Genomic DNA, 23,975 nt, shown 5'->3' with positions numbered 1-23,975 from the left:
CTGTATGTACAAGTGTTTTTCCAACTCTCTCCTCTCTGATGACAAAGACGCTGATTTGCAAGTTAAATTACCGTAATAACCACACATTGGCTTTGACTCACAAACTGTCACTCGCTGTTAAAGGGTTAAGATTCCTACATTAACTGCACTGCAACAAACAAAGTAGCACAGCTGTAACACAACAAGCATCCTCCTGAATCCAGGAGTGGTGTAATGGTGGTGTTATCGATGGGACGATAATAATAGAGGGATAATATGCAGGAGGTGAGAAACACTTCTTTCCAATAAACAAGCGGCGATACAGTAGCAGATATTAGACACTATCCCTATCTCTCTACCGTCAATCTCGAACCACTTGGAAAGCAAATTTGAGTTACTCTCAAACTCTCCTGGGAAATTAGCTTCTCTCTCTCCTCATAATTGTCAGACGCCGCTCAGTTTCTATAGTGTAAGTACGCTGCACCTCTACCGGCTATTCTAAAAATGGACTCTGTTATTCCTTTTCCCTTGAGTGTTTTAGGAGGAGTTCTGGGGATAAAGGAGGAATGTGAAAAGTCTTGGGGTCAGACGTTACTGGCTTTGTGGGAGATTTGAAGACAATCCTCAGTTAAAACCTCAAACAATTTCTTTAATCCATATCTAATGCAACTGCACAACTAATGGCCATATTTCTTATAATCTCTGTATCATTGATTAGTTGTTAACGGTAAAAACATTCAAGAGTTATTGATATGTTATTAAATTTGAACAGCAGGTTTAAAAAGAAGTTGCTAAGCAACGTGTTACTTTGCACTATTGCTTAGTGATTTTTTTCTTAATGTGAACAGAGGTTTCCAATTATCTGTGAAATCGTTTGTCATCTCGTGGTAATGTCATGTTTGAGGGCCCTAAAGTCCAGCTGCTGCACTGTTGACCCCCCCACAGCCCAATCTGTGCCACAGTTCTAATCACCCGTAGCTAATTAAGAAGCTTATGATATTTGTGTTCAGCTCCCTGCAGTGTAACTCATGCAGCTGTATCCAAATGCTGTTGAATGTGGCTGCTGGGGTTGTTTTTTTTCCCCTCTTCTCTTTTCTCTCCACAACAGTCCTTCAGGCACCGACGGCTGTGATGTGTCATAAGATGAAGGCTGGAGTTAGCATGCATGTGGATGTGTGTGTGTGTGTGTGTGTGTGTGTGTGTGTGTCTCATGTGTGTGCATGTGTTTACGAGCTCTAGGCTTTCATTTCTCTACATTACTGGTTGTTTGATCACATTTTCAGGTCATTTTCAGATAACCAGTCATGGTTTGTTACAGATTCAAGTTTTTCTTCAAGTTCATGTAACTAACATGCACTGGAAACATTTCAGAGGAGACGAGGAGGCGGGAGGAGTTAGTGAAGGACATGAGAGAAGGAGGTGCTGCAAGTGTGATGCTCTTCACAGCATCATGCTAATGAGGAGGATTATTATGTCCCCCTCACCCTCAGGCAGTGGAGGCTGACAGAGTGGGTGTTGGCGCAAGGCTGCTTCACTTTTGACTCTGTGTGTACATGTTTGACAAAAGCAGCGAGGAGATAAACTTTCCCTTTGGAATCTCGATCCACTTCATCCCTGTTTCTGTAGCGTTAAATCCTGGTTTGAGGAATAATGCACAACTCAAACTAATCATGTGTGCACACACCCTCTCTCCCACCTCCTCTTCTCCATCCTCTCCTCTCTCCTCCGCCCCACCTCCTCCCTCGTCCAACAGCAGCCAGTGGTATGCTCCACTCGTCTTCGCCTCCCCCTTCTTCCTCTCTCTCCACTGTCAGCCTCAGCAGTCTCTTACACGGGAGCTAGACACTGGTTCATCACTGAGTCATACACGCACGTGTGTGTGTGTGTGTGTTTCTTGTGTGTGTAAGTGTGTGAGTGTGTGAGAAGGATGTGCTGGTGAGCATCTCTGGAGCAGTGTTTCGTATGAAGGGGCATGTGTGCCGCGTGAAAGACTAGTGCAAGCATGTACGGTGGGCAGGTGGTGTTGTGATTGCCGGAGTTTTTGGTGTACAGTCGCTGAGCGCTGCCTCCCCTTTCTTCCTATTCGGCGGTACCCTGTGAGGGCACAAAGCATCCGGCTGGGATGTCCACCTCGCCTGGTGCAACTGACGGGAGCCAAAGGAACTCTTGTAAGTGACTCTTTTCCTCTTTTGTGGTCTGTCTCTTTCACCGGGGGTCTTTATGTTGCAAGGGTCGCTCTGAAATGACAAGATTCAGATATGATTTTTTTAAAATGCAAATGCCATACAAAAACATTGCTGTAGTGTTTATTGGTGCTGTGTGAGGCAGCAGAGCAAAAGGGAGCATGAGAACATGGGAATAATGTGAGCATGTGTGTGTGTGTGTGTGGATGATGGAAGGTGTGTACTGTTGACAGTGAAAGTTCCTGTGCATTAATGGACAACCAAACCAGTCGTATCTTCACAGTAAGAGGAAAGGACCAGACAAGGTGCTGCTGTCAGTCACAACTATCAGAGCGACGGGTATTTCATTTATTTCTACCCGACGACACAGAACTCAGAAGAGGATGAAAAACGGTGAATGTAGGATTTCCTCAGTACGTCTTAATCTCATCTTTCTTCAGGTTATTTTCGGATTTCATGACAATGGAACATATCTGTTTATATGAATAACATGAAGTATATTGTTATTCAGTGTGTGGGACGGTGAATGTCAGACACACACACGTGGATTACTGTATGTGGGTGATTGATTAGATGATGTAGATGATGTGACTCATTTTGACTCCTCTGAGAACATCGGTGGGAACATACATATATACATTCCTCCCTCACACACACACACACACACACACACACAGACTGAGGCACGTGTCACATTCAGGAAAATGGTTTGTCCTTTTATTGCTTCCATTACTGTTGCACCATCCCCGTCTTCTTAGTTTCATTCCTGTTCTCCCCCTTGTTATTTTTGAGGATATTATTTACTGCCCTGTTAGTCATATAACTTGCCCTGGAGACGTTGTGTGTAAAGGTGACGAGTTAATCATCACGCACTGACATAAACACCCACAGTAGGTTCCTGTAATGGATTTAGTTCTTGAGATTTCACTATTGTGCCCAAGATTATTGCTGCATGATTCCAATTTCACACAATTAGCTGTAGTTCTTAGCCTGTTTGCTTTATGCGTAACCAGTTTGTTCCTTGTCAGTATTTATATCCGTCACATCGCCTTCTTATAGAGCAGCGCCTTCACACGTGGAAGCATCCAGTCGCCGCAGGCTCCGATTCTGACTTGCTTACCATAATGTTACATAACCAAATACATTATCTGAGCAAAGTCAGCAAGTCATTGCTGAGATGAAAAGGAAAATAGAGATTAGTTGAAAAGCTGTTGAATTTTAGATGGAAATAGATTTCCTTGAAAGCACAGATCCTGTACATGCCCAACAGCGGTAAATGAGTTGCATGGTAATTTATGAGGTTGGATAACTGTAATAAATAGTCATTAAAAATCAAATTAAAGCACTCATTGGTCTCATGAGAACTGCAATAAAAATCTATTGTTTGTTTATAATTTGTAATTACATATTTCTACACGGATTGAGACACAAATAAAGCATATTTATGGAGTTTAAAGATGTTGTTTAAAGACTTATTTGTAATCGGCAGCACTTTTTAATCTCTACTCTGGCAGCCAGGTTGAGTGTTGTATTATCACAGTGTGATGCTCTCTCCCCGTTAGTTTGTGTCCTCTGTAAAGGAGCAACATCAGGCAACCTGCCACTGGGATGGATGTGCTGTGTCATCACTTCTGCCCGCCCAATGATTTCTTGTCGCACCTCTCGTCTCCTTTCCGGTCCTCTCTCCATCTCTTCCACTGTGTGCAACATCCCCACCCACTCCACTCCACAGTGGCCACCTTTTCGCCCGGCGCACCTGCTCTCTTTTCTGCCGATAACACATCAGTCACCTCTCCTCTCCTCTCCACTTTTCTGGGTTCACATGCAACTTTAATTGCATGTAAATCAAAACGCTGCAGATGTGATTAGGCTTTTGTGCTGCTTTAATGAGAGGAGCCTGGACTATTGAAATATGGCACAGTGCACTGTCTCTGATGGCTAAAGCCACAGGCAAACTCAGCTTTCACAGCTCTCAGAACATAGTCTTTGAAGCATGTACCCAGCGTTACATAAGTCACGTATACGTGCAGTTACGATGGTGCATCTCTACGGTACCTATATATGTTTTATTGCTGTGGCGTGTTTTGCTATTGAAGCAATGAAAACTGCTTACATATACATCTGTTTGTGTTGCTCGAGTACTTTTCAGGGTCTCATATATCAGCCATGAAATGGGATTTAACCCTGTTTTTGGATGAACATGATTTCTCGCTCTTCTCAAGTCTTGTTTGTTGTCCTGTCCTCCCTCCTCCCTCCTCCCTCCTCCGTCTCTTCCTCGCTCTTGCCTTCCAACCAGTGTCCACCTGGCGTCTCAGGTGTTGTTGGCAAATCCCAGAGCATGGGCTCTTCTTTCTCAGAGCTCACATTGTTTAATCAACTGCAACAGTGCCTGTGTTTCCTGCCAGTCTTCCTGCCACACTAAGGTCCTCATTGTTAAATTAGATTGGGAGGAGCAATCTCTCTGTGAAGATGCTTTTGGGGATTCGCAATGTAACACAGAGGAGAAACAAACAGGAGGAGAGGACAAGAGGGGGACTGATTAAAGACGGAAGAGTGCGAGAGAAAGCAGAGTGGGCTAAATGAGGACAACATTGCATGAATGAACGATTAACAGGAAAGAAAAGTCAGGAGGAGAAGAGGGTAGAGATAACAGGTGGAGGATGAAAGAGGTTGCGTAAAAGGACACAGAATAACAGACAGTGTCTAAAATCACTGACCTTTATGAATGTGGAGGATAGAATGCTTTTATTTGTCAGTAAACTCTGCAAAGTATACGTATAATGTTCCTAATAAAGTGTACTTTGAATGTATTGGTGTAGATGATCACATTTCTAGTTTGATGTTGGATTTTATTTTAGCAGTTTTGTTGATGATCACGTATAGACTACACTGTTAAACTAGTGAGGGCAGTTGAGTAAAATCCTGTGTAAGTGTTGTGTGCAATCCTCTTGTGGGAGCTACAAGTGAAATGTGAAAGTGTTGGAAAAGTCAGATCAACATAGTGTAGAGGGTGCAGACGGTTTCTGCCGCAAGAGCCATTATTATGCGATCATGCTGAAGAACATAGTCATGTGACGTGACAAAATAGACCCTTAAACAGCCCGACAGGCCTAATGATAGCAATTAAGGCGACATTAGTGACTGGTATATAATTCCTTTATTTGAACAATGTGTCCCAGTTATTTAAAGGGCAAAGTAGAGTGAGAAGCCTGGATCTGGATCTGAATATGATTCGAGATGAGTATAAGTATTTGCACATAAGATTAAAAAATGCAATGTGCATGCGCGCACACAAATAGATGAACAAACAGACCATTGTCTGAAGTCCCGATCACAGAAACTATGTGTGTGTGAGGTTGCACAGCAGGTGGGTTATCGCCTTTTTTCTCTGCTCTCCTCCCACTCCTCTGGGAGATGGAGGAAGAGAGGATGGAGAGAAAAGTAATAGCCTGGTCAGACAGGCAGAGCTTTGCTCTAATTAGGTCTGTGGTTGAAGAGACAGTATCTGCAGCTTCAGATACTGGGAGCTCGTGTGAGCGGTGCGATTTCTTTGAATGCACGTCTTTGCATTTGGATGTCTTTATATGTCTACGCTAAAGTCTGTTATTACAGTGTTTGTCTGCTTGGTTATCATGGTGCTCACTGTTTATAGCTTTCCTCTGCCTTCACTGTCCCTCTCTCCTCCAACCCCCTGCCTGCTGCCTTATGTAATGGTATAACTCAGGTCAGACACGAGCAGATAAACCTCTCAAGGTCCTCTTCCTTTGGACTTGGGTCGTCGAGCATTTTCCCCTCTTCCCGCTCCTCGCTTCTCTGATTTCCACCGATGCTGCATTTCACTCTATCTGCATGTTGTGTGTAAGAGATGAATGATTCGTAATGATTTTTTGCTACGTACCGTGCATGCACAAACATGTAGGTGGTGTGGAGTGGAGACAGAAAGACAGGTTGCTGTGAGGGAGGGAATGATTCCCCTCTGTGTGCCAGGTGACTGTGTGTGTGTGTGTGGTCCAAGTAGAAGTCAGGTAGAAGAAAACAACAGATGGACTGAAAATGCAGTGTCCTTTGATGAGCGTGCTTTCCCCTGTAAAATGCTAATTATAGAACTGTAACTGCCTTGTGTAAAGAAAACACACACACAACCACATATTAATAACCCTTTAACACCTAAGCCTCAGATTGTCCGTCTGGACTTTTTTGGCTTATTTTGACCATAAAAGGGCCAGAAAATGTCCTGTGAGTAAGTGCCAATGCCCATTTTTCCAGAATAACGTTCAATATCTAGCAGTTATTGTCAGTTTACTGCATGCCAGAATGGTGTATTAACAATTTAAAATGAAGAACAAAAACCAAACAACACTGTAGTTGTATGAACACCAGATTTTGCATGTTAAATTTGAAATTCGAACAGTGTAAAACATGTTTAAAATGCCATTCTCAATGTCTAAAACGGGGCCAAAAGGTGTATATGTACAGGGGTTTTTCACACGTTTCCCCTCTCTGGCGACAAAGATGCTGATTGGCCGGATTCCTGCAATAATCAGAAATCGTTAACACAAACTATTGCGTAATTACGGCAATGCAAAGTGCGCTTGTGCGAACGTGTCAAAGGGTTAAACGTTTCAAATGTTGTTTAAAAGTGTTCTGTGCTGTAAACCTTTGAATAATTGCTTGTAAATTAGAGGTGAAACTGTAAATAGTGCACGACAACATTAACCCACATGATCAAGATGCAGCAGCACAAACAGAGCTGCTGAGTGTGCACCACGAGGGCTTTAGAGTAAGAGGAGATGATCTCAAAGACGAGAGTGTGGTGCGGAGTTACACTGTGTGTGAGTGTAGGTGTGTGTGCGTGCATGCACGTGCAGTTGCGTTGATGTGGCCTCATCTCTGTATGAATGCTCTTTGTAACTCTCTCGCTCTCTATTTTCCCCCCCCCCGGCCAAGATTATGCTTTTAACAATTCATGCTCGTGCTAACAGGAGAGTGCACAGTGACTGCAGATGGATGAGGGAGAAGAGTAACAGAAAAGAGGGATCAGGAGGATACGGGCATCTGCAGTGACAGAGAACTGAACCACAGTGAGATTCTGCTGAAATATTGTGATGTTCTCTGTTAAAATCTAACAACAACAACAACAACAAAAAAAACAGCTTGGGAATATTTTGTGTAAGACGTGACAAAATGAGAAGAGCATGTTCTCTGCTCTGCAGTTGTGTGTTTTCAGAGTCAGCCACTTGCTTTGTGTCAGTGAATGGACACTGACTCTTTGATTGTCTTGCAAGGTCTGTCTGCAACACGGCCATGCAGTCAGAGTGAACTTCAATATATACATATATATATATATATATATGTATATATATATATATATATATATATATATATATATATATATACATATACATATACATATACATATATATACATATATATTCTTTACCATGTTCTTTACCATGGCAACCTGCACTTGGATGAAAAGCAGTGTCGACTCCACTTCTATCATCACACACACACACAGAATATCGGTCTCCCTCCCTCTTTGGTTATTTACTCGCTGCAGGTTGACAATCTACAGCTCTTGATCATGTGAAGAAACGATATTTGGAAGTTCATCCATTATGTGAACTGGTTGCCTCTTAACCTCAGTCTGTACATGCGCACACACACACACACACACACACACACACATTATGACCAGCTGCTGTAGCTGGAGGCTCGTCTATTGTTGCTGAGCAGCGTGAGGAGGAAATGAGGCTGCTAAATAAAGGGAGAGGTTGGTGATGGCAGGGGTCCCAGAAAATGAGATGTATCAGCTGTGAGATCTCACAGTAGCAATCAGCACAGCGATAGCAACGCTGAAACATAACACAGCCTTATCCAAGAGCCTTTTATTGACTTTGACAACAAAAAAAAGGAAAATTGTTGTTATTAATTGATATAAAACATAGGTCAAATTCTGGAAAAGTGAAATTGACAAACCCAAAAAGCCCTTTTATCGTTGATATTTGGTCCCGAATGAACAGTTATAGAAATATAATTCTTAACATCATTCCAGATGACCACTGACAAATGACTTGAAATAATACAAATAACCTTCTGTGTCTGAACATCTTTCATCAGCTCTGAACGAAGAGACCCGCAGACACGAATACTAATGAAAGACTGATCCGAGCTAACTCTTCTTTTTTTTTAATGACAGAGAATCAATCAAATGTAACAGTCGTAGCAACGTTAAAACCTTTCAATGTTATTAAAATATTAACCGGCTTTACTTGAGCTTTCCAAATACATGAATGTATCTAGTCAATCCTGAATCGAGTCGAACAGAATGCTGGCGTTATCCCACAGTATGAGTATGAAGTAAAACGTGTTTAACAGCATCAGCACAGCCTGCGATACTTTAAGTTTGTTGAAGTCAAATAACGCGTCACCCTGTCTGACTGAGCTTCTTGCGCCACCTTCACGCTCCAGTGAGGTCGACAACTCGGCAGCTCATGGACATTTCTAACTCCAGACTTTAACTCGGGAGGACAGAGACTGTATTTGCTTTGGGTTTGAATACCACTTGAGCTTTTATTTATTTACTTTTTATTTTTCTTATTTTAATGGGTGCACTTCTTATCATTCCTCCTATGGGATGTTTCCACTGCTGTGTTTTTACTTATTTTATTTGGTGACGTTCCTTATTGTGTTTTATTGCTTCCTTTAACTTCATTTAAGCATGAAAAGCACTTTTGGGCAACAGAGGTTGTTTTTAAAGATGCTTCAAGCTTCACTTTTAATATATTTTGTGTATGGGCCAAAGTTTGGATCACTATAGCCTCGGATATCCCCGTCTTCTGCGTCTTATAACAGATCATTCAGAGTGATGTCTTCACTGAGGAGCTGCAGTGGTTTTTTTTGCTGATGTAAGACTATTTGTTGTGGTTGGGAGAGACGAGATGTCATGCATAATGCATCACAGCCTGCGTGAATGTTCTAGAAAACTAAAATATTCACATTTGATTTTATTTCCGGACAATGGGGCTTGCGTGTGTGTGTGTGTGTGTCTAAAACACATGGCCACATATTGTATTAGAATGTCTCCCTGTGCTCTACTCATGTTTACACATATAGCTTTGTTCACATTTAAATAATATATGTGAGTCACTTGGACTTCATTGAGAGGAGAGATTTTTTTTTAGCATTTATCAAGACATCACTCTTGTCAGTGTGAGTAAAAACCTGCCGCTTACGCTCACTTTTCCCTTCTCATTCAGCCTCTCTTAGCACTTCACACAGATTTTGGTGACGTAAGCTTATTTAATTGTCTGCCAGGGAGCAGGGAATTTGTAAAAATCACTTTCCAGTAGTACGGCATCACACAGCTGCACTCTAATCATATAGTTAAGGCCTTTGTGGAGGCTTTAACTGTTCGGTGTTGAATGTGTTTCCAGCCCACACAGTTTGAGTCCTAATAGACAGGTTCTGAGAGCTCATTGGGTGAACTTGGATTTATTTGACAGCTCAGGGATTCGTTTCCTCCCACATTTATCTCTGAGCGCAGGCACGACTTTTTCATTGTTCATTAAAAGGGCTTACTTAAAAGCTCTGGAATTGGAATATAAAATGGCACACAAAATATGTTCAGTATCTCGCTAAAATGGCATGAAGGAACACGAAAATGTTCTTGTTTTACGTTTCGTTTGGAAACGATGGGTCTGTTTTTGAGCAGATTGTGCAAAGTTGGGCAGTAAGTGGAGAGCTCGGAGGCCTCGGAGAACCTGCGCGGTCCATCTCCACTGTCGTCTTCTCTCCTGGATGGATGGATCCCGTGTTTGACAGTGTGCCGTCAGATAAAACAACCCACTCATCGTCTCTCTCTCGCTGTATTTCACTGTCATCAGTTATCAAGATAGTGGGTTCAAGGGCAGTGGATCATATCAGATCCAGACACTGATTTTTTTCTTTATTTTAACAAAGAATAATGCAGTTATACAAAAGGCCTTTATGCTAGGGATGGGCACAGTGGCTTTAAATAATATCCCTGCATTTTTGGACCACTAGCATACAGTATATATTGATAAAGTATACTGCAAATAAAGTACAAGCAAAAGAAAAATAACAACAGGTATATTATGTCTGATTATATCTAAATATCTGCAACTCCTACACTTGTAATTTCAGTTTCACGATGCTGTGGATATCCTCACTAACATTTCTTACAAGTTGAACTAGTTCCTCTGCATAAGAAACCATGGAAGACAGATATTACCTGGTTTCTTGTTAATAAAGATCACGAGGCTCGTAGCAACATTTACTTGAATGTGAGTCATATACAGTATGTACTGTACAGCCTAACAACGCATCAGCTGTTCTACAGCCTTCATCTCCTTTGCTGCTGACCTTTGGCGCCATCTTTCCGTCTGTGTGTTGTGTGTGAACGCATGCTAATGCACACAGGCACCGTGCACATTTCAAAAGAGCAAATGCCTTGCAGCAATGTAATCCAGGTCAATGTCACCCTGTCGTGGGAAAGCAGGACGCTTAAAACACTATGTTCACATTTCCCTCCATAAAATAAATGCGCTCACCTCTCCCTCTGGCTCTTCTCCCCACAATATTTTGATTTTAAAACTCGTCCATTTTGGAACAAAACAAACAGGAAGACAAGGCTTACACGTCCCACAATAGTGTGGCTGTGTGTCGACGCAGTGCAGATTATTTCTGGCCGAACAACAATGAATATCTCACACAGTTTGTAAGTACGAGCCAGTTTTCGTCACTGCTATTTAAATCCCCATTTCAAAATGGTACGACAATAAATGCACCTTGAGATACAGGAAGCAGCTGTCGTCATATTGTGTAGTTTGTGTCTGCGAGCCGCGAACCCCGATTCAACTGAAATCAGGGTTTTAACAACACATTTTCAACAAGGAAAGTGTGGATTCGATCATTTTCTGTTACTACCTAATAAAAAGAAAGAGTACCCACGCTTGACAGACACTTTTGACTAAAGGAAGTGGACTCGAAATACAGGCTCTAAAATGATCAAAATACAACAATAACTCATACATGATTCACACTCAACACTGTGTTTTGTTTCTTGACACCCAAACAATTGATAGTGCTGGTGTTTTTTTCTTACTTTAAAGCCAAAATGCTCCATTAGCCTCTTGTGGGTTTTTTTAATTTCATTTTTGGAATCAAATTTAGCCTTAAGCTCGATAGCTGACACGGTCTGAAGCAGAATTTAAATTGCCTGCAGTGCAAATTGCCAGAATCTCCTCAGGATTTAAGTATCAGCATCACAGCTAAGGTGACGCAGCACGATAAATCAGGCAAGTATTGGGGCTACTTATTTGTTCATCCATTTAGTTCAGAAAGGTGTAAACGCAGAATGACCTTAAGTTCACTCACACGTAATTGGTGCAGTCTACAGCGACATCTTCGACGCAACCCACTCTCATACGTGTTAATATCTTCCAGCCTGTCTAAATAATTTGTCTCTCCACCCATCTGTTCTCTAACTGAAAGACAACCGTGGGTAAACAACCTTGGCGTCTCGTTTAATTTGACACGCCTGGATTATACGCAAAAGGTCATAAGGAATTTATCAGATCACATCAGGGGTTTATAAGAGACGAGAGGAATAAATGCTGCATCGTCTGATGGAGCTCAGACTGTGGATGACTTAGCGGGACGCGAGAAACCCTCCCACTGAGCTTTCCCTGTGTGTTGGTGTACGGTTGCCTGGTTACATGTGTAACTAGCAAAGCAGGTTCAGCGTGTGTTTGGACTCCTACTCAAATCTGCACACGGTGACTGGGAGAGAAAGAGATAGAAACCTTGATCTGTGCCGGTCAGGAATGATGAGAACTCGACTCATATTCAAGCTCCTGACTGTTTCTCTTCAATCAAAGTCCTCGCGGCTTCATCTTGAAAACGCCTTTATCCTCAAGCACAAAAATCACCCGTGTTTGAAGAGTAACTGAACATCGGTCAGTCGTTTAACAACTAGAACTCTTCATGTTAGGGTATTCATTTTAATATTTCTTTGTGTATATAATGGTCTGAATTTTTAATAATCGGAAATAAGACTTTTGCACGTGTGCATGTGTTGCACTCATTAGACTGTATTTAAGTTTTCATTTATCAAGTTGAGTCAAAATGTTACAGGAATATCATGGGTCTGTTGTTGTGTGTGTATACAGAAGCTGATCCTCATTTATTATGGAGAATGTTTCTGATTTAAAAAAATTAAAAATCAAGCACAAGCCACTCTTGACATCTACTTATTTGAATAAATACAAAGTATTTATATATATATATATACATACATATATGTATCTGCAGCTATACTGTATATGCACATGTAGTTTATCCAGCAAAGTGACTTTTGTGACTTTGCGGATAAAGACGAACGACCGAATGGTTCATTCCACTTTGTTTTATGTGCTTTTAACAGTTACACGCCTGTGCTTGTTTCATACATGTTCACTTACACTATGTATTCCGCTCATGTGTCACTTAGCATGCGCAGCATCTGTGTTTGCTGTGTGTATGTGATGGAGAGGAACAGTCGATTGTGGGTGCGTGTGCTGCGTTGTCGAGGGGCTGCCTTCAGCAGAAACCTGAGCACATGTGAGACAGAGTGTGAGGCGGACAGAATCTTAAAAATGCCACGGCTGAGTGAGCAGTGTTTAAGAAGAAGAAGAAGAAGACTTGACAGTCTCCACTGTCAAGTCTGCCTCTCAGTCTGGAGGCTTCGTGCCGCCGTCTCAGAATGAAATATACGGCCTTTATAAGCAAACAGAAGAAAATCCAGCTAATTTAAAGAGGCGGCTAGAACAAGGGGGGGATTTCATATCAGATATTGAACATTTGATGTGTTTGGTTAATCAGTCTGATGTAAAGTGTATGAAACAGTTATAATGAGATTGTTTGAGCTTTAATCAAAATAGAAAAGAATTGACTGTTTAGACTCGTTGTTTTTATGCCACGGACAGTTGTGTCGACAAATTAAAAATGAATACAAACACTGAGCAGCGTTTCGACCTTGATATAATGATGAGGATTTTATTCTTGTGTGACTCACAGTTGAAGGTCATACGCGAATGCCGTCCTCTCATCTGTGTGGATAACACTCACTCCCCTCATGTCCTGCTTAGAACTGGCTGTCGCACTCTCACTGTGTTCCTCTCTCACAAAATGCTCACTGGCCACTTTATTAGGTACGCAGGACACGCGGCGGCTTCAAGGTTCAATAACCCTGATCTCAGCATCTGAATAACCATTGCCTTTTCAATCATCTTGAACCACTCTGACCATTTTCCCTGTAAAGCCAAGTGACGGTTGTGTGCAAAAATCCCTGCAGAGCCACAGATTTGTGTCTGGCACCGACTACAATGCCATTAAATGATCTTTCTTCTCCATTGTGATGCTCAGTTTGAACTTCACCACCATGTCCACGTGCCTGCATGTAGTTGCTGACCTGTTCGGCTGATTAGGGATTTGACTTTACAAGCATGTGAACAGGTTTGTCCAGTGGATTGGTCAGTGAGTGGATATAAACAGTCTCAGAGGAGCAGTACTTATCTAATACTGTCCACACACACACACACACACACAATCACTGGCTCTAGTCCCAGGCCTCTGACAGGCATTGTTGGCGAACAGATCATCCATCCATCCATCAGCGACTTTATACAGCTGTTGATGTATAAAAAGACACATTTCAGTTTCAAGGGGAGGTTGTTAGTGTCACTTGTTATTTTACACGTACTTAAATAAAGTGTCAGCTCTTTAAACACAATGTTTCCTTTATACCTAACGGATCTTAATCCTGAAAGAGCGCTAATCATTACCTGAAAAGGACTCCATAATGTCGTCAGTGAAATGAAACGACTCCCCGTTGAAAGTAAGCCCAAATTAGCAGTGACTGTACAAAGGGAACGGGGTGACCAATCATGCACGACGAGCACTTAACGCCAAGATTTTGCAGTGTGGTTCTGTGAGGCAGGCTGTGAGAAATTGACTCATTTAGTCAAAGCTGAAGCATAAGCTGAATCCTGGAGAGCTGAATTGGCCTTGATGATGGAGTTTTCTCACTCCCTTAATATTAAATGCCTTGTATGCTTTATAAGTGGAAGCCACTTTTGGTTTAGGTTTTTTCAGGTGCAAACCCGTGTATATGGGTGTCTAGTGACGTTCTGTGTTTGGATTACACGTTGTCCTAAAAACCAGCTCACTTTCTGCCTCTCTCTGGTCAAACACCAGCTACTGCATTCAAAAGAGCTGCTGCTCTGTCACCGTTCTCTCTCCTCCATGTGAAGCCACGGGGCTGCATCTCCGCGTCAGACCACGACCCCTCACAGCTCCTCTCCCTCAATCTGGTCTCAGCCTACTTCTTGGTATTTTGTCAAAACCAGTCATTGGGCAGCGTTAGCGACAGAAGACGGTGTTTAGTTGCACTTTAACGACCGTCAGGAGCAACGTTCATTAGCAGGTTGATGGTACTCTGCTCCTATATGAAATGACAGTATAGATAAATTGCACCCAGGTGCACGGTGCACCCACGCACACAAACACGTGTACACACTCTTACACCCTGACATCAACCCCCTTTTCCTGTGGGTTCTGCTTCCTGTCCTGCGTCTGTGCAGCACATACAGCATCACACGTCTCTCTCTCTACTGCTGAAGTGTGATGATATTATGAGTCTCACGTCACACTGATCCGTCTGCACGAATAAGCTGACTGAACAAGAAGAGCACGACGGTTGTTTCACGTTCTTTGTGCGCTCTTTATTTCCCCTGGGTTTTTTTTGGGGGTGTAGCACAGCGGAGAGGTGAAGAGTAGGAGAGCAATCAACACTTTTGTTAGTACATGTTTGTGTGTACTATTACTAAAACAAAAACAAAAAGAAACCGGTGAGGGGAAATCTTTGGCTCTCTTTTTTGGGGGCCTACGTGATGTTTGCAGGATCAGACGCGAGTAAGACAACAGCAGCAAACTCAGGTAGCTCGCTTCATGTTTTTTTCCCCCCTGTTAAGCCGTTAAAAATATGTCGTTTTTATTTTGAAATGTAAAAGTAAGACAGGAAATAGGTTGTTGATATGGCTAAGCCCTTGTATTTGATGGTATTTCATTTGACAACTGCCTTAGCTCCTATGAATCATCACCACGTGTGTCAGTGTCTGTATGAGCATAAGAATCATGTCATGCAAGCGTGTAATTGAATGTTGTGTGAGGCTGTGCAGGCGTTTGTGTGTGGATCTGACTGTGCAGCTGCAGTATAACAGCTCTGCCTGCAACAAAGGGGAGAAATGGTTGAATTTAATGATTTTGTTTTACACTTAAGTCATCAGTGCAATCATGTCGGCTAAATATGACTGAGTCACTAAAGTAACATGGGTTATTTTAAAAGGGCGACGATGATGATGATGATGAAGAAAACACCAAAGGATGCGTGGTTATGTTCAGTTGTTTTCATTTGAACTTTACTGGCAACCCAATCCAATCCAACTTTATTTGTGAAGCACTTTAAAACAACCACAGAGAACCAAAGTGCAGAAAGTACAGAAGAATAAATAAAAGTCACATGGTTCAATGGTGAAGGACGGGTTTACTCTGACAGACAGGATAGATGGGCATACTACAACATCCAGAGATAGAGAGTGCAGGGTAATAATGTATTGAGAATAAGAATAGAGATAAAAAAGTAAAAAAATAAAAAAAACAGGATCTAACAGGATCTAGCTCTATTGTTGTTGTCTGTCCACAAGCTGTAATTATAGCCAAACACACTGGCTGACCCCTCTCTTCCTTTCTCTGCCTGTATCCCCTGATACTAACCCTGCACAATTTGAACAAAGCTTCCCCCAAGGTCCATAATCTAATAGACCAGCAACACACACGCACACACACGCGCACACACACACGCACACACACACTAGCCAGCAGTGAGGGGAGGACGGTGTCAGGATAGAAAGGCAAGAGTGATGGAGAAAAAGATGGGTAGTCAGATTACAGAGATGAATTGACAGCTGAGTGAGGATTGACACAGAGATTGTGTGTGTGTGTGTGTGTGTGTGTGTGTGTGTGTGTGTTGGTGTGAGCTCTACTGGGACCTCATTGTTCTCTCAGTCTGCTATGAGCCCTTTAGGGCCCAGTCTATTTTATCAGGACTCCGGTGTGTGTGTGTGCGTGTGTGTGTGTGTGTGTGTGGAGACACCTGCTCTCTGATGCCATGGTACAATTAACACTCTGCAGGCAGTGGATTTTGGATATTGATTTTTTTTTTTTGCAGGGAAGATGAAGTTCAGTAGCAGTAAGAAGAAAAGCACATTTACAGGGATATCGTTACAGGAAAGGCAAAGCAGGCGATTGCCTGAGGCTCTTGAGATGAGAGTGGGACCTCCAGAAGCCCCACTTCATTAGTCCAGAGCACACTTACATTTTATGATCTGCTACAGATAATGACACTAACTGGGTCTGATGTCACTAGTTTGATGCAAAGTAAGAGCCTGTGGGTGTCTTGAAATGCCCTTGCAAGATTTTAGTCGCAAAAAGGAATGTTTCAGTACCACTATATCCATCTGTACCTTAGAAACCTAAAACACTGCCGGTCACTTGAAACTTTTTTTGTGTCGTGGCCCGGCTCTCGCCACGCTAGTTAGTGCCAGCGTGTTGTTGCATATAATGCTGTCGTCTATCAGGGGGGAGGCGAATGATCTAAAGAGACAGGCTGTCCGAGACTCCAGGCTTTAGTCGTGACAAGACAGCGCTCACACACACACACACACACACACACAAACTCACCGTCTCTGTCCGCAGGGTCATGTTTTCTTTCACCCTTCTTTCCGCCCCCCCTGCCTTTGCCTGGGCCAATCAGAATCCAGTAAATGCCATGTTAAAGCCAGTTGTGCCTTAAAACAAAAAAAAAGAAGAAGCCACTCAGCAAAATAAATAAATAAATGCATGCTTTTCATGAACACTCAGCTTCTAAGACATATTGTTCGGCTTACGAGGAGCGAACACGGTGACTATGTGTACTTCAACGAATTAAAGAATGAGACAAACCACAGCAGCAGTGACAGAGATAAACTGTCCCGAACTGACCTGTTGAAGTCGCAGCATCATTGAGGTTTCAGAGCAGCAGCAGATGAGGCTCGGTTCACTGAAGTGTGCGCAGCAGAGGTCAGCGAGCACGTGTGTCTTCCTCCTGTGCAACCCACAAGAGACAGTCGTGAGTTACTCAGGGACGAGTGAATCAAGGAATATGTGCCTACAGTGCATGAGCATTAAGATCAACACTGTTGTGCATTTGGATTAATGAGTACATTAGATTCATTCAACTGGAGCTTCCATTTATCTCAGTAGAGACTGGAACACTTTTGTCAAAGTTAAACCATGTATTGCAACGCAACTGAAAGAGAGTGTCATATGACTACCATGTCCTGCATGAACTATAAAGCGTGTTATTCTTTCCTTTCTTATTTTCCTGTTGCTTACAGAAAGAAAAAAAACAGTTGTCAAGTCTAAACTTGAGGGTTCTCATTTTATTGTTGAAATAACTGTGGGTTTATCGGAAATTCAAGTTGATTTGATCCTTTTACTTTTTGATAGGTACTTTTAAGACAGAAAAATGGGGATTGTGTAGCAAAAAAACACTTAATAAATAAGTTAATCATACTTGAGATTCTCACCCCAGCTTTCTGTCCTCCGTCTTTACCTTTTAGCATGAATATCACTTTTATCACCGTTTATCACACTGCTTTACACAAAAGAAAGAAACAAACCCATGTGTTGTGTGTTGTAGTGGAGCTGGATGCAGAGCACCCACAGAGAGTCCCTGGGGCAGAGCAGGGAGTGGTCCCACCTCCACAGGTCAAGCTGAAAGAGAGGCAGAAGTTCTTCGAGGAGGCTTTTCAGCAAGACATGGAACAGTACTTGTCCACCGGCTACCTGCAGATTGCTGAGAGGAGAGGTGAGAAGCAGGAGAGGGGATTTCAGAGGTTCTTCTTAATGCTCTTTTTTTCCCCATTTATTGTGAAATGAAAACAGAGAAGATTGAGGTTCAGTATCTGTAACTTCTTCAGTGACGAAGCCAAAGAAATCCGGCATTCAAACTAATGAATTCCAAACTCCTGATACTATCAACCTGAACCTTCACACTTCAAGTGGCGAATCACAAGATTGAGCCATAATGGCTTTCTGCAGTGAGACAGTCTGAGTGCCTGACACTAAACACACAAGCAGAGCCATTACTTTGAAAAATGCTACCGTGCCGTAACCAGTGTATTTCCATACAGATGTATTTTTCTTCCACTGGGAGTGCAAATGAACTGCGCTGCAGTTGAATCCATGCATTACTGCCAAAAATCTGTTGCTGGAGTATCCACATGATGTGGGGGAAAAATATCACCCACACTAAGTTTGTGATGGGAGTGTGGAGCGGCGAGGAAGGAGGAGAGGTGGAGTTGAAAGAAAGAGACTTAAAAACTAAAAACAAGAGAGGGGAGAGATTTGTGATTTCATTGTCACCATAGAGTGTCCAATTGACCTAATTCCCATATTGCATGTTTTTGGATTATGGGAAGAAACCGGAGAACCCGGAGACAACACACACACACACACACACACACACACACACAGGGAGAACAACACCTGACAAAAACGATCACCAAAGCACAAACTGAGGTACGGTTTAATGAAATAGTCGAGCTTTAGATGTGTGGCCAAAAGAAAGAAAAAAAAGAAAGAAAAAGAAGAGATTTCTGCATTTCGACTTAACACGTCGAAATGTGTGATTGACAGTGGAGAGGCGGAACAAAAATCCACAGCCGATGCTTTTGAATCGCGAGTGTATGTAATTATTTACAGAGGTGGCTCACATCATGATTGTGGTGAAACACGTCTGGAAATAAACATTCTGTGGGGATTTCCGCTAAATAGCGGGGCTGCAACACTGAGCTGAAGAACTGAAAAAGAGACAGAGGATAATAGGAAAGGGACGTGTAAGAGAAAGAAAGAGACAAGGTTATGGAAGGCGTAAGCTGACAAAGGCTAGTTTCAAGGGTGTTATACACACCTGCTCTATATATATACATATATATATATACATATATATATATATACACAATATGGTGAGCTACATTTCCTGTGTGAGCAGGGGAATCTTTTAGCCAAAGCAGAGAAGAAGATCAGTCACATGGAAACAATGTTCTCAGCGCAGTGCTTCCTGAATGACCTTCAAACTTAAACACAACCATAGAATTTGTTGTGTGTGTGTGTGTGTGTTCATTTCTGCTCATGTGCTGGAAACATTGCTCCATTTGGGACAGAAAAAGTGAAGCGACATCCTCCTCCCCCCACCTCCCCCGCCTCCCCCCCCGCTGAGTCTGTGCAGCTGCTCCTATGTGACAGTCAGTGCACAACTGACAGGAGAGCTGTGGAAATGCACACGAGAAGAGGATGCTCATACCGGGAAGTCATCAGCAAACATTATACCCCAGTCTCTCTCAGACGTGTCACAGAGAAACGCCACAGCTGTCTCCGCGCCCAACGACAGGGAAGGAGAGACAAGTGTTAAGTGATTTCCACCTCCGTTGTTCATGTACATACGGTTCATTCGTTCACGTTTTTGCAAAACTGTGTCAAATGTGTGGACATTCAGATGAAATGCTGAAGCTAATGCATCTGAAAACATCATATTATTATTATGTATTATGACCACAAGTCAATGTTGATGATGTGTGTTGCTATTTTATGGACATGGAGATTTTTGACGTCCATGGGAAATAATATTACCCCTCTCTCTCTCTCTCTCTCTCTCTCTCTCTCCATCTATCTCTATCTTTCTTAACTCTTTATTCTGCTCTCCTTCCCTCGTGCTGCCCTCATTTGCTCTCCTCATTTCCTTGAGGTACAGTAGCCAATGGCATCTTTTCTCACTGCTGAATGTCCCGGCCAATCATCGCACTTCTTTTTTCTGCCACCTTTGCCCCACCCCCATCACATGCCCCTCCTCCCTCCACTGCACTGACCGACTGTTTGTAAAGCATGCGGCACATCATGACCGTGGACAGAGGGAGATTGTGAAGGTGGTGAATCCAGGACTTATAGTAGACCATATGTATGAGCTGGTGTGACAGTCAATAGTTTTTTTTAAATGTATATATATATATATATATATATATATATATATATATATATATATATATATATATATATATATATATATATATATACACATATATATACACATATATACTGAACGGACTTTCAGTGGACCCTGTGGGTCAAAGTCGGCATTATTAAAGGTCCAGTGTGTAAGATTAAGCTGCAGTTATAACCTGAAATGTATGCACTGTTGTTTTCATTACCACAGAGTGAACTCTTAATTGTCTTAATGCTAATGCTCACCGTGTCCATATGTACACTGGAAGACAGTTGGTTTGCTCTCATGCCAAAAGATACTTCAGAGGTAATAAGATCACGTCATATTTGTCATGTGATCGCTAAACGAGGGCAACATAGTGACTATTCTTTCATTGTACACGTCGGCCTGCTCGTATTTAATATATCTTGAAATGAACAAAAAAAAAGATCCTTTAACCCTTTAAAACCGAGCGTATCACAGACGCCGCGTTTGCATCACTGTGGTTACGTGACGTTTTGTGCCATCGGAAAAAACCTCCAGCGGTTTCTGAGAGGTGAGAAGTTGCACGTCAAAGCCAACGCGTGGTTATTACGGCGATTTCACACTGTTTCAGGAAGCCGGAGAATCAGAGAGGAGAGAGCATACATAGTTTCACATTTTTGGCCTGTTTTTTGCAAATTAAGAGACTCAAAAAATGTTATCGTAAATAAAGATTTTATACTGTTCAAATTTCAAATTTAACATGCAAAATTTGGGCAGTGTTTTCCCAAATAAAGCTTTTAAATTGTTAAAACAGTATTTTAACATGCAGTAAGCCAACTGCCAGATATTGGCAGATATTATTCTGCTCACAGGACATGTTCTGGTCCTTTTATGGTTAAAACAAGCACAAAAAAGTGTTAAAGGGTTAATGATATTGCCGGTCTTCATACACAGCTTCCTGACACCTGCAAATCCATAGTTACAGTGTTCCATGTACATACGCTTGCCCATTTCAAATACCATCCACCTTCAGCCCATTTGCTGTTTTGTTAATTAATAGAATAAAAATACAAATAAAAAAACAAAAGCACCTTTCTTCCTGGACTCGGCCCCCTTGCAGCTGTTCTTTGAAGGCTCCCGTCCTGCTTGTGGTTATTAAATTGTTGTTTCCGTGTTGTATTCAGAGCCGTTAGGAAGCATGTCGTCCATGGAGGTGAACGTGGACATGCTGGAGCAGATGGACTTAATGGACATGTCTGACCACGAGGCCCTGGATGTGTTTCTTCACTCGGGGGGAGAGGACAACAGCGCCGCTTCACCGGTCACAGGTACAGGAACACACACACACACACACACACACACACATTTAATTAGTCACAGGAAACAAGAATATGTGACTCTCAAGATTGACACGCGTACTGTTGTGACACCAACGTCGTCTGTCAACATCTGCTTTGAAAACATGTTGTTACGGCCAACAAGCAACAGCCTCCAACTGACAGCCTGTTTTTTTTTTCCCCAAAAATGAATTTGAGAATTCTGAGATTAAAGTTAGAATTCTGAGATTAAAGTTAGAATTCTGAGATTAAAGTCAAAATCAGATCAGAATTCTGTGATTAAAGTTAGAATTCTGAGATTAAAGTAAAAGTAAGAATTCTGAGATTAAAGTAAGAATTCTGCTCGGACAATTTTTTTTTTAGCAAATTCGGACAAATCCCTCCATTACTGTGACCTGGAATCCAGATATTTTTTTGCAGTTGCTGCCTGAGATAGCAAATAAATAATGAAGAATAATAAATAATTGAATCGTATGGGGGTTTTTTTTCTTTAAGAAAGGGGTACAATTCCCAAATGACTTGTGTTGGTTTATAAAATGAGCTTCTCACTGTTCTCACCCAAGAGCGTTGTGAACTTGCTTTTTCTAAACATCTCCTCTTTCACTCAGGGCCAGATGTGGAGTCTTTCACCACAGAGATCACTCTCCAGGTTCCCACGCAGGCCGAGCTTCGCCACAAGCTTTCTTCCCTTTCGTCCACCTGCACCGACTCGGCCAGCCAGGACACGGAGGCCGGGGAGGAAGAGGAGGAGGAGGATGAGGAGGAGCAGTCTGAACAGGGAGGTGATGGCGTTGGAGGACCAAGGCGAGGAGGACGAAGGAGAGGGCCACCGGTGGTCGTGACCCTGGATGAGGAGGAGGTGCACGCAGACACGGCGTTGGTGGACAGGGTGGACCATGAGGACCAGGCGAGCACAGACTGTGAGGAGAGCAGGTTGAAGGTTTGAGAAGAGAACTGCGCTGGATTTTTAACACAAACACAATCAAAGCTGCCAAATCAGATAGATATATAACAACACTGGCTTTACTTTCTCTCCAATCGACGCATCCCTTTTATATAAATCATATGAAAGAAATACGAGGAGGCTGCACTAACTGCCACATGACGTTGACTTGTAAGACTCCAGAGTTTTTCAAATTCTAATTGAATCTTGGGTAAGACTTTACAGTACAGTCACAATAAGGTATTGCTGTGGTGATCATTTTGTAATAAGGAAGTTATATTATGGTAAAACAGTCGTCTATAGTAAGTAATAAAAATGCAAAATGTGTGCGGGACATAAAGGAGGATGGATTTCAACTTTGATTCACAAACATTTCCATGTGTCCTGCAGAAGTCGTCATACATGCTACTATCGAAACATTTCTTTGGTTAATGTTCTCTGCTTATTCCCACACTTTAAAAATGCATCAGAATAAAGTGGTGTGATCATAATGTCACCTCCTGATTACAAAATGATCGCTATGCTGTTACTGAACAGTCGTTTTAAAATGGTTTGGGTTTTAAGCGTCAGACGACTGAGCGGCTTCACGTGCACATGGGTAGTTTGGCATTAGAGAATCAGAGAACGGTCCGATTATACTAAAGAATAAATATAGGTGATTGGGATCATCCACACGTCCTCGCTCTGTGCCAATACGTCAGCAGAGTTCTTTTTGTTTGGGATTATTTACATTATTGCCACCTCAGTGGCACCAGGTTTTGACGCATCCATCACGTGTCATTTTCTTCCCAAAAAACAACGCTCTGTTTATGCCAAATAAGGCACAGTTGTGATATTTAAAAGCTGGGTTTTATAACTGTAACTGCTGAACAGCTGGCACCAAACACATGGGTATTTGTACTTTCTATGACCTTACGGACAAACTGAATCCCCAAAGCTCGTTTCATTGACCCTCATAAGTGGTTCATGAGCAAGATTCAACATTTTAAATGTGCACAACCAATTCGATCATATATTTGTGCCACTGGTGTTGATAAATACGGCACGCAGTCACCTGACAGTGGCTTGCGTGCCACGCAGTGAAACTCTATCCCGATCTATTGTGCAGCATCACTCATTCCCTGCCCATAATTTCTGACCTATTGGTAATAAATGTGTCTCATGTGGCGTTGTTTCATTTCCATCCAAGTATGACAGGAACACATTTAAAGACTGCAACGTGAGCAGCATTTAAGGGTTAGAGCATTAATGCGTGAAAGTCTTGATTTCCAGCTCTTTACAAATGTAAAGCTCGCAATACTAGTGTTATGCAGAGAGAGTAAATAGTGCACTTCAATAAGGAATAGTTTGCACGGAACAATGTGTAGCGAGCGAAAATAGTGAGAAGACCTCCTCCGGTGTCTGTT

The 23,975-nt window shown here is 42.2% G+C and overlaps 1 protein-coding gene and 1 long non-coding RNA gene across 5 annotated transcripts; one reads left to right on the top strand and one right to left on the bottom strand.

The window, feature by feature from the left end:
- Positions 1 to 1,603: 1,603 nt before the first annotated feature.
- dtnbp1b (dystrobrevin binding protein 1b) lies at positions 1,604 to 23,736 on the top strand. 4 transcript variants are annotated; one of them, XM_044053469.1, is made up of 4 exons: positions 1,604 to 2,147; positions 17,965 to 18,132; positions 21,474 to 21,617; positions 22,235 to 23,736. In XM_044053469.1, the coding sequence occupies exons 1-4, from the start codon at positions 2,102 to 2,104 to the stop codon at positions 22,570 to 22,572; spliced, it is 696 nt and encodes a 231-aa protein (XP_043909404.1). In that variant the 5' UTR covers positions 1,604 to 2,101; the 3' UTR covers positions 22,573 to 23,736. The 4 variants fall into 4 exon arrangements, with proteins under 4 accessions (XP_043909404.1, XP_043909405.1, XP_043909403.1 ...); XM_044053470.1 differs by lacking the exon at positions 1,604 to 2,147 and adding an exon at positions 14,976 to 15,161; XM_044053468.1 differs by lacking the exon at positions 1,604 to 2,147 and having other exon boundaries at positions 17,359 to 18,132; positions 21,483 to 21,617.
- Positions 2,174 to 21,479, bottom strand: LOC122786927. Its single transcript, XR_006362504.1, has 5 exons — positions 21,381 to 21,479; positions 17,945 to 18,120; positions 17,265 to 17,367; positions 16,965 to 17,071; positions 2,174 to 2,216 (listed from the first exon to the last, which is right to left on the bottom strand). It is a non-coding gene; the product is annotated as an uncharacterized LOC122786927 (long non-coding RNA).
- Positions 23,737 to 23,975: the final 239 nt, after the last annotated feature.

Source organism: Solea senegalensis, linkage group LG20, assembly GCF_019176455.1.
Source record: "Solea senegalensis isolate Sse05_10M linkage group LG20, IFAPA_SoseM_1, whole genome shotgun sequence".
Taxonomy (NCBI): domain Eukaryota; kingdom Metazoa; phylum Chordata; class Actinopteri; order Pleuronectiformes; family Soleidae; genus Solea; species Solea senegalensis.
Note: the sequence above shows the minus strand (reverse complement) of the source record. Positions and strands in the feature narration are given on the sequence as shown.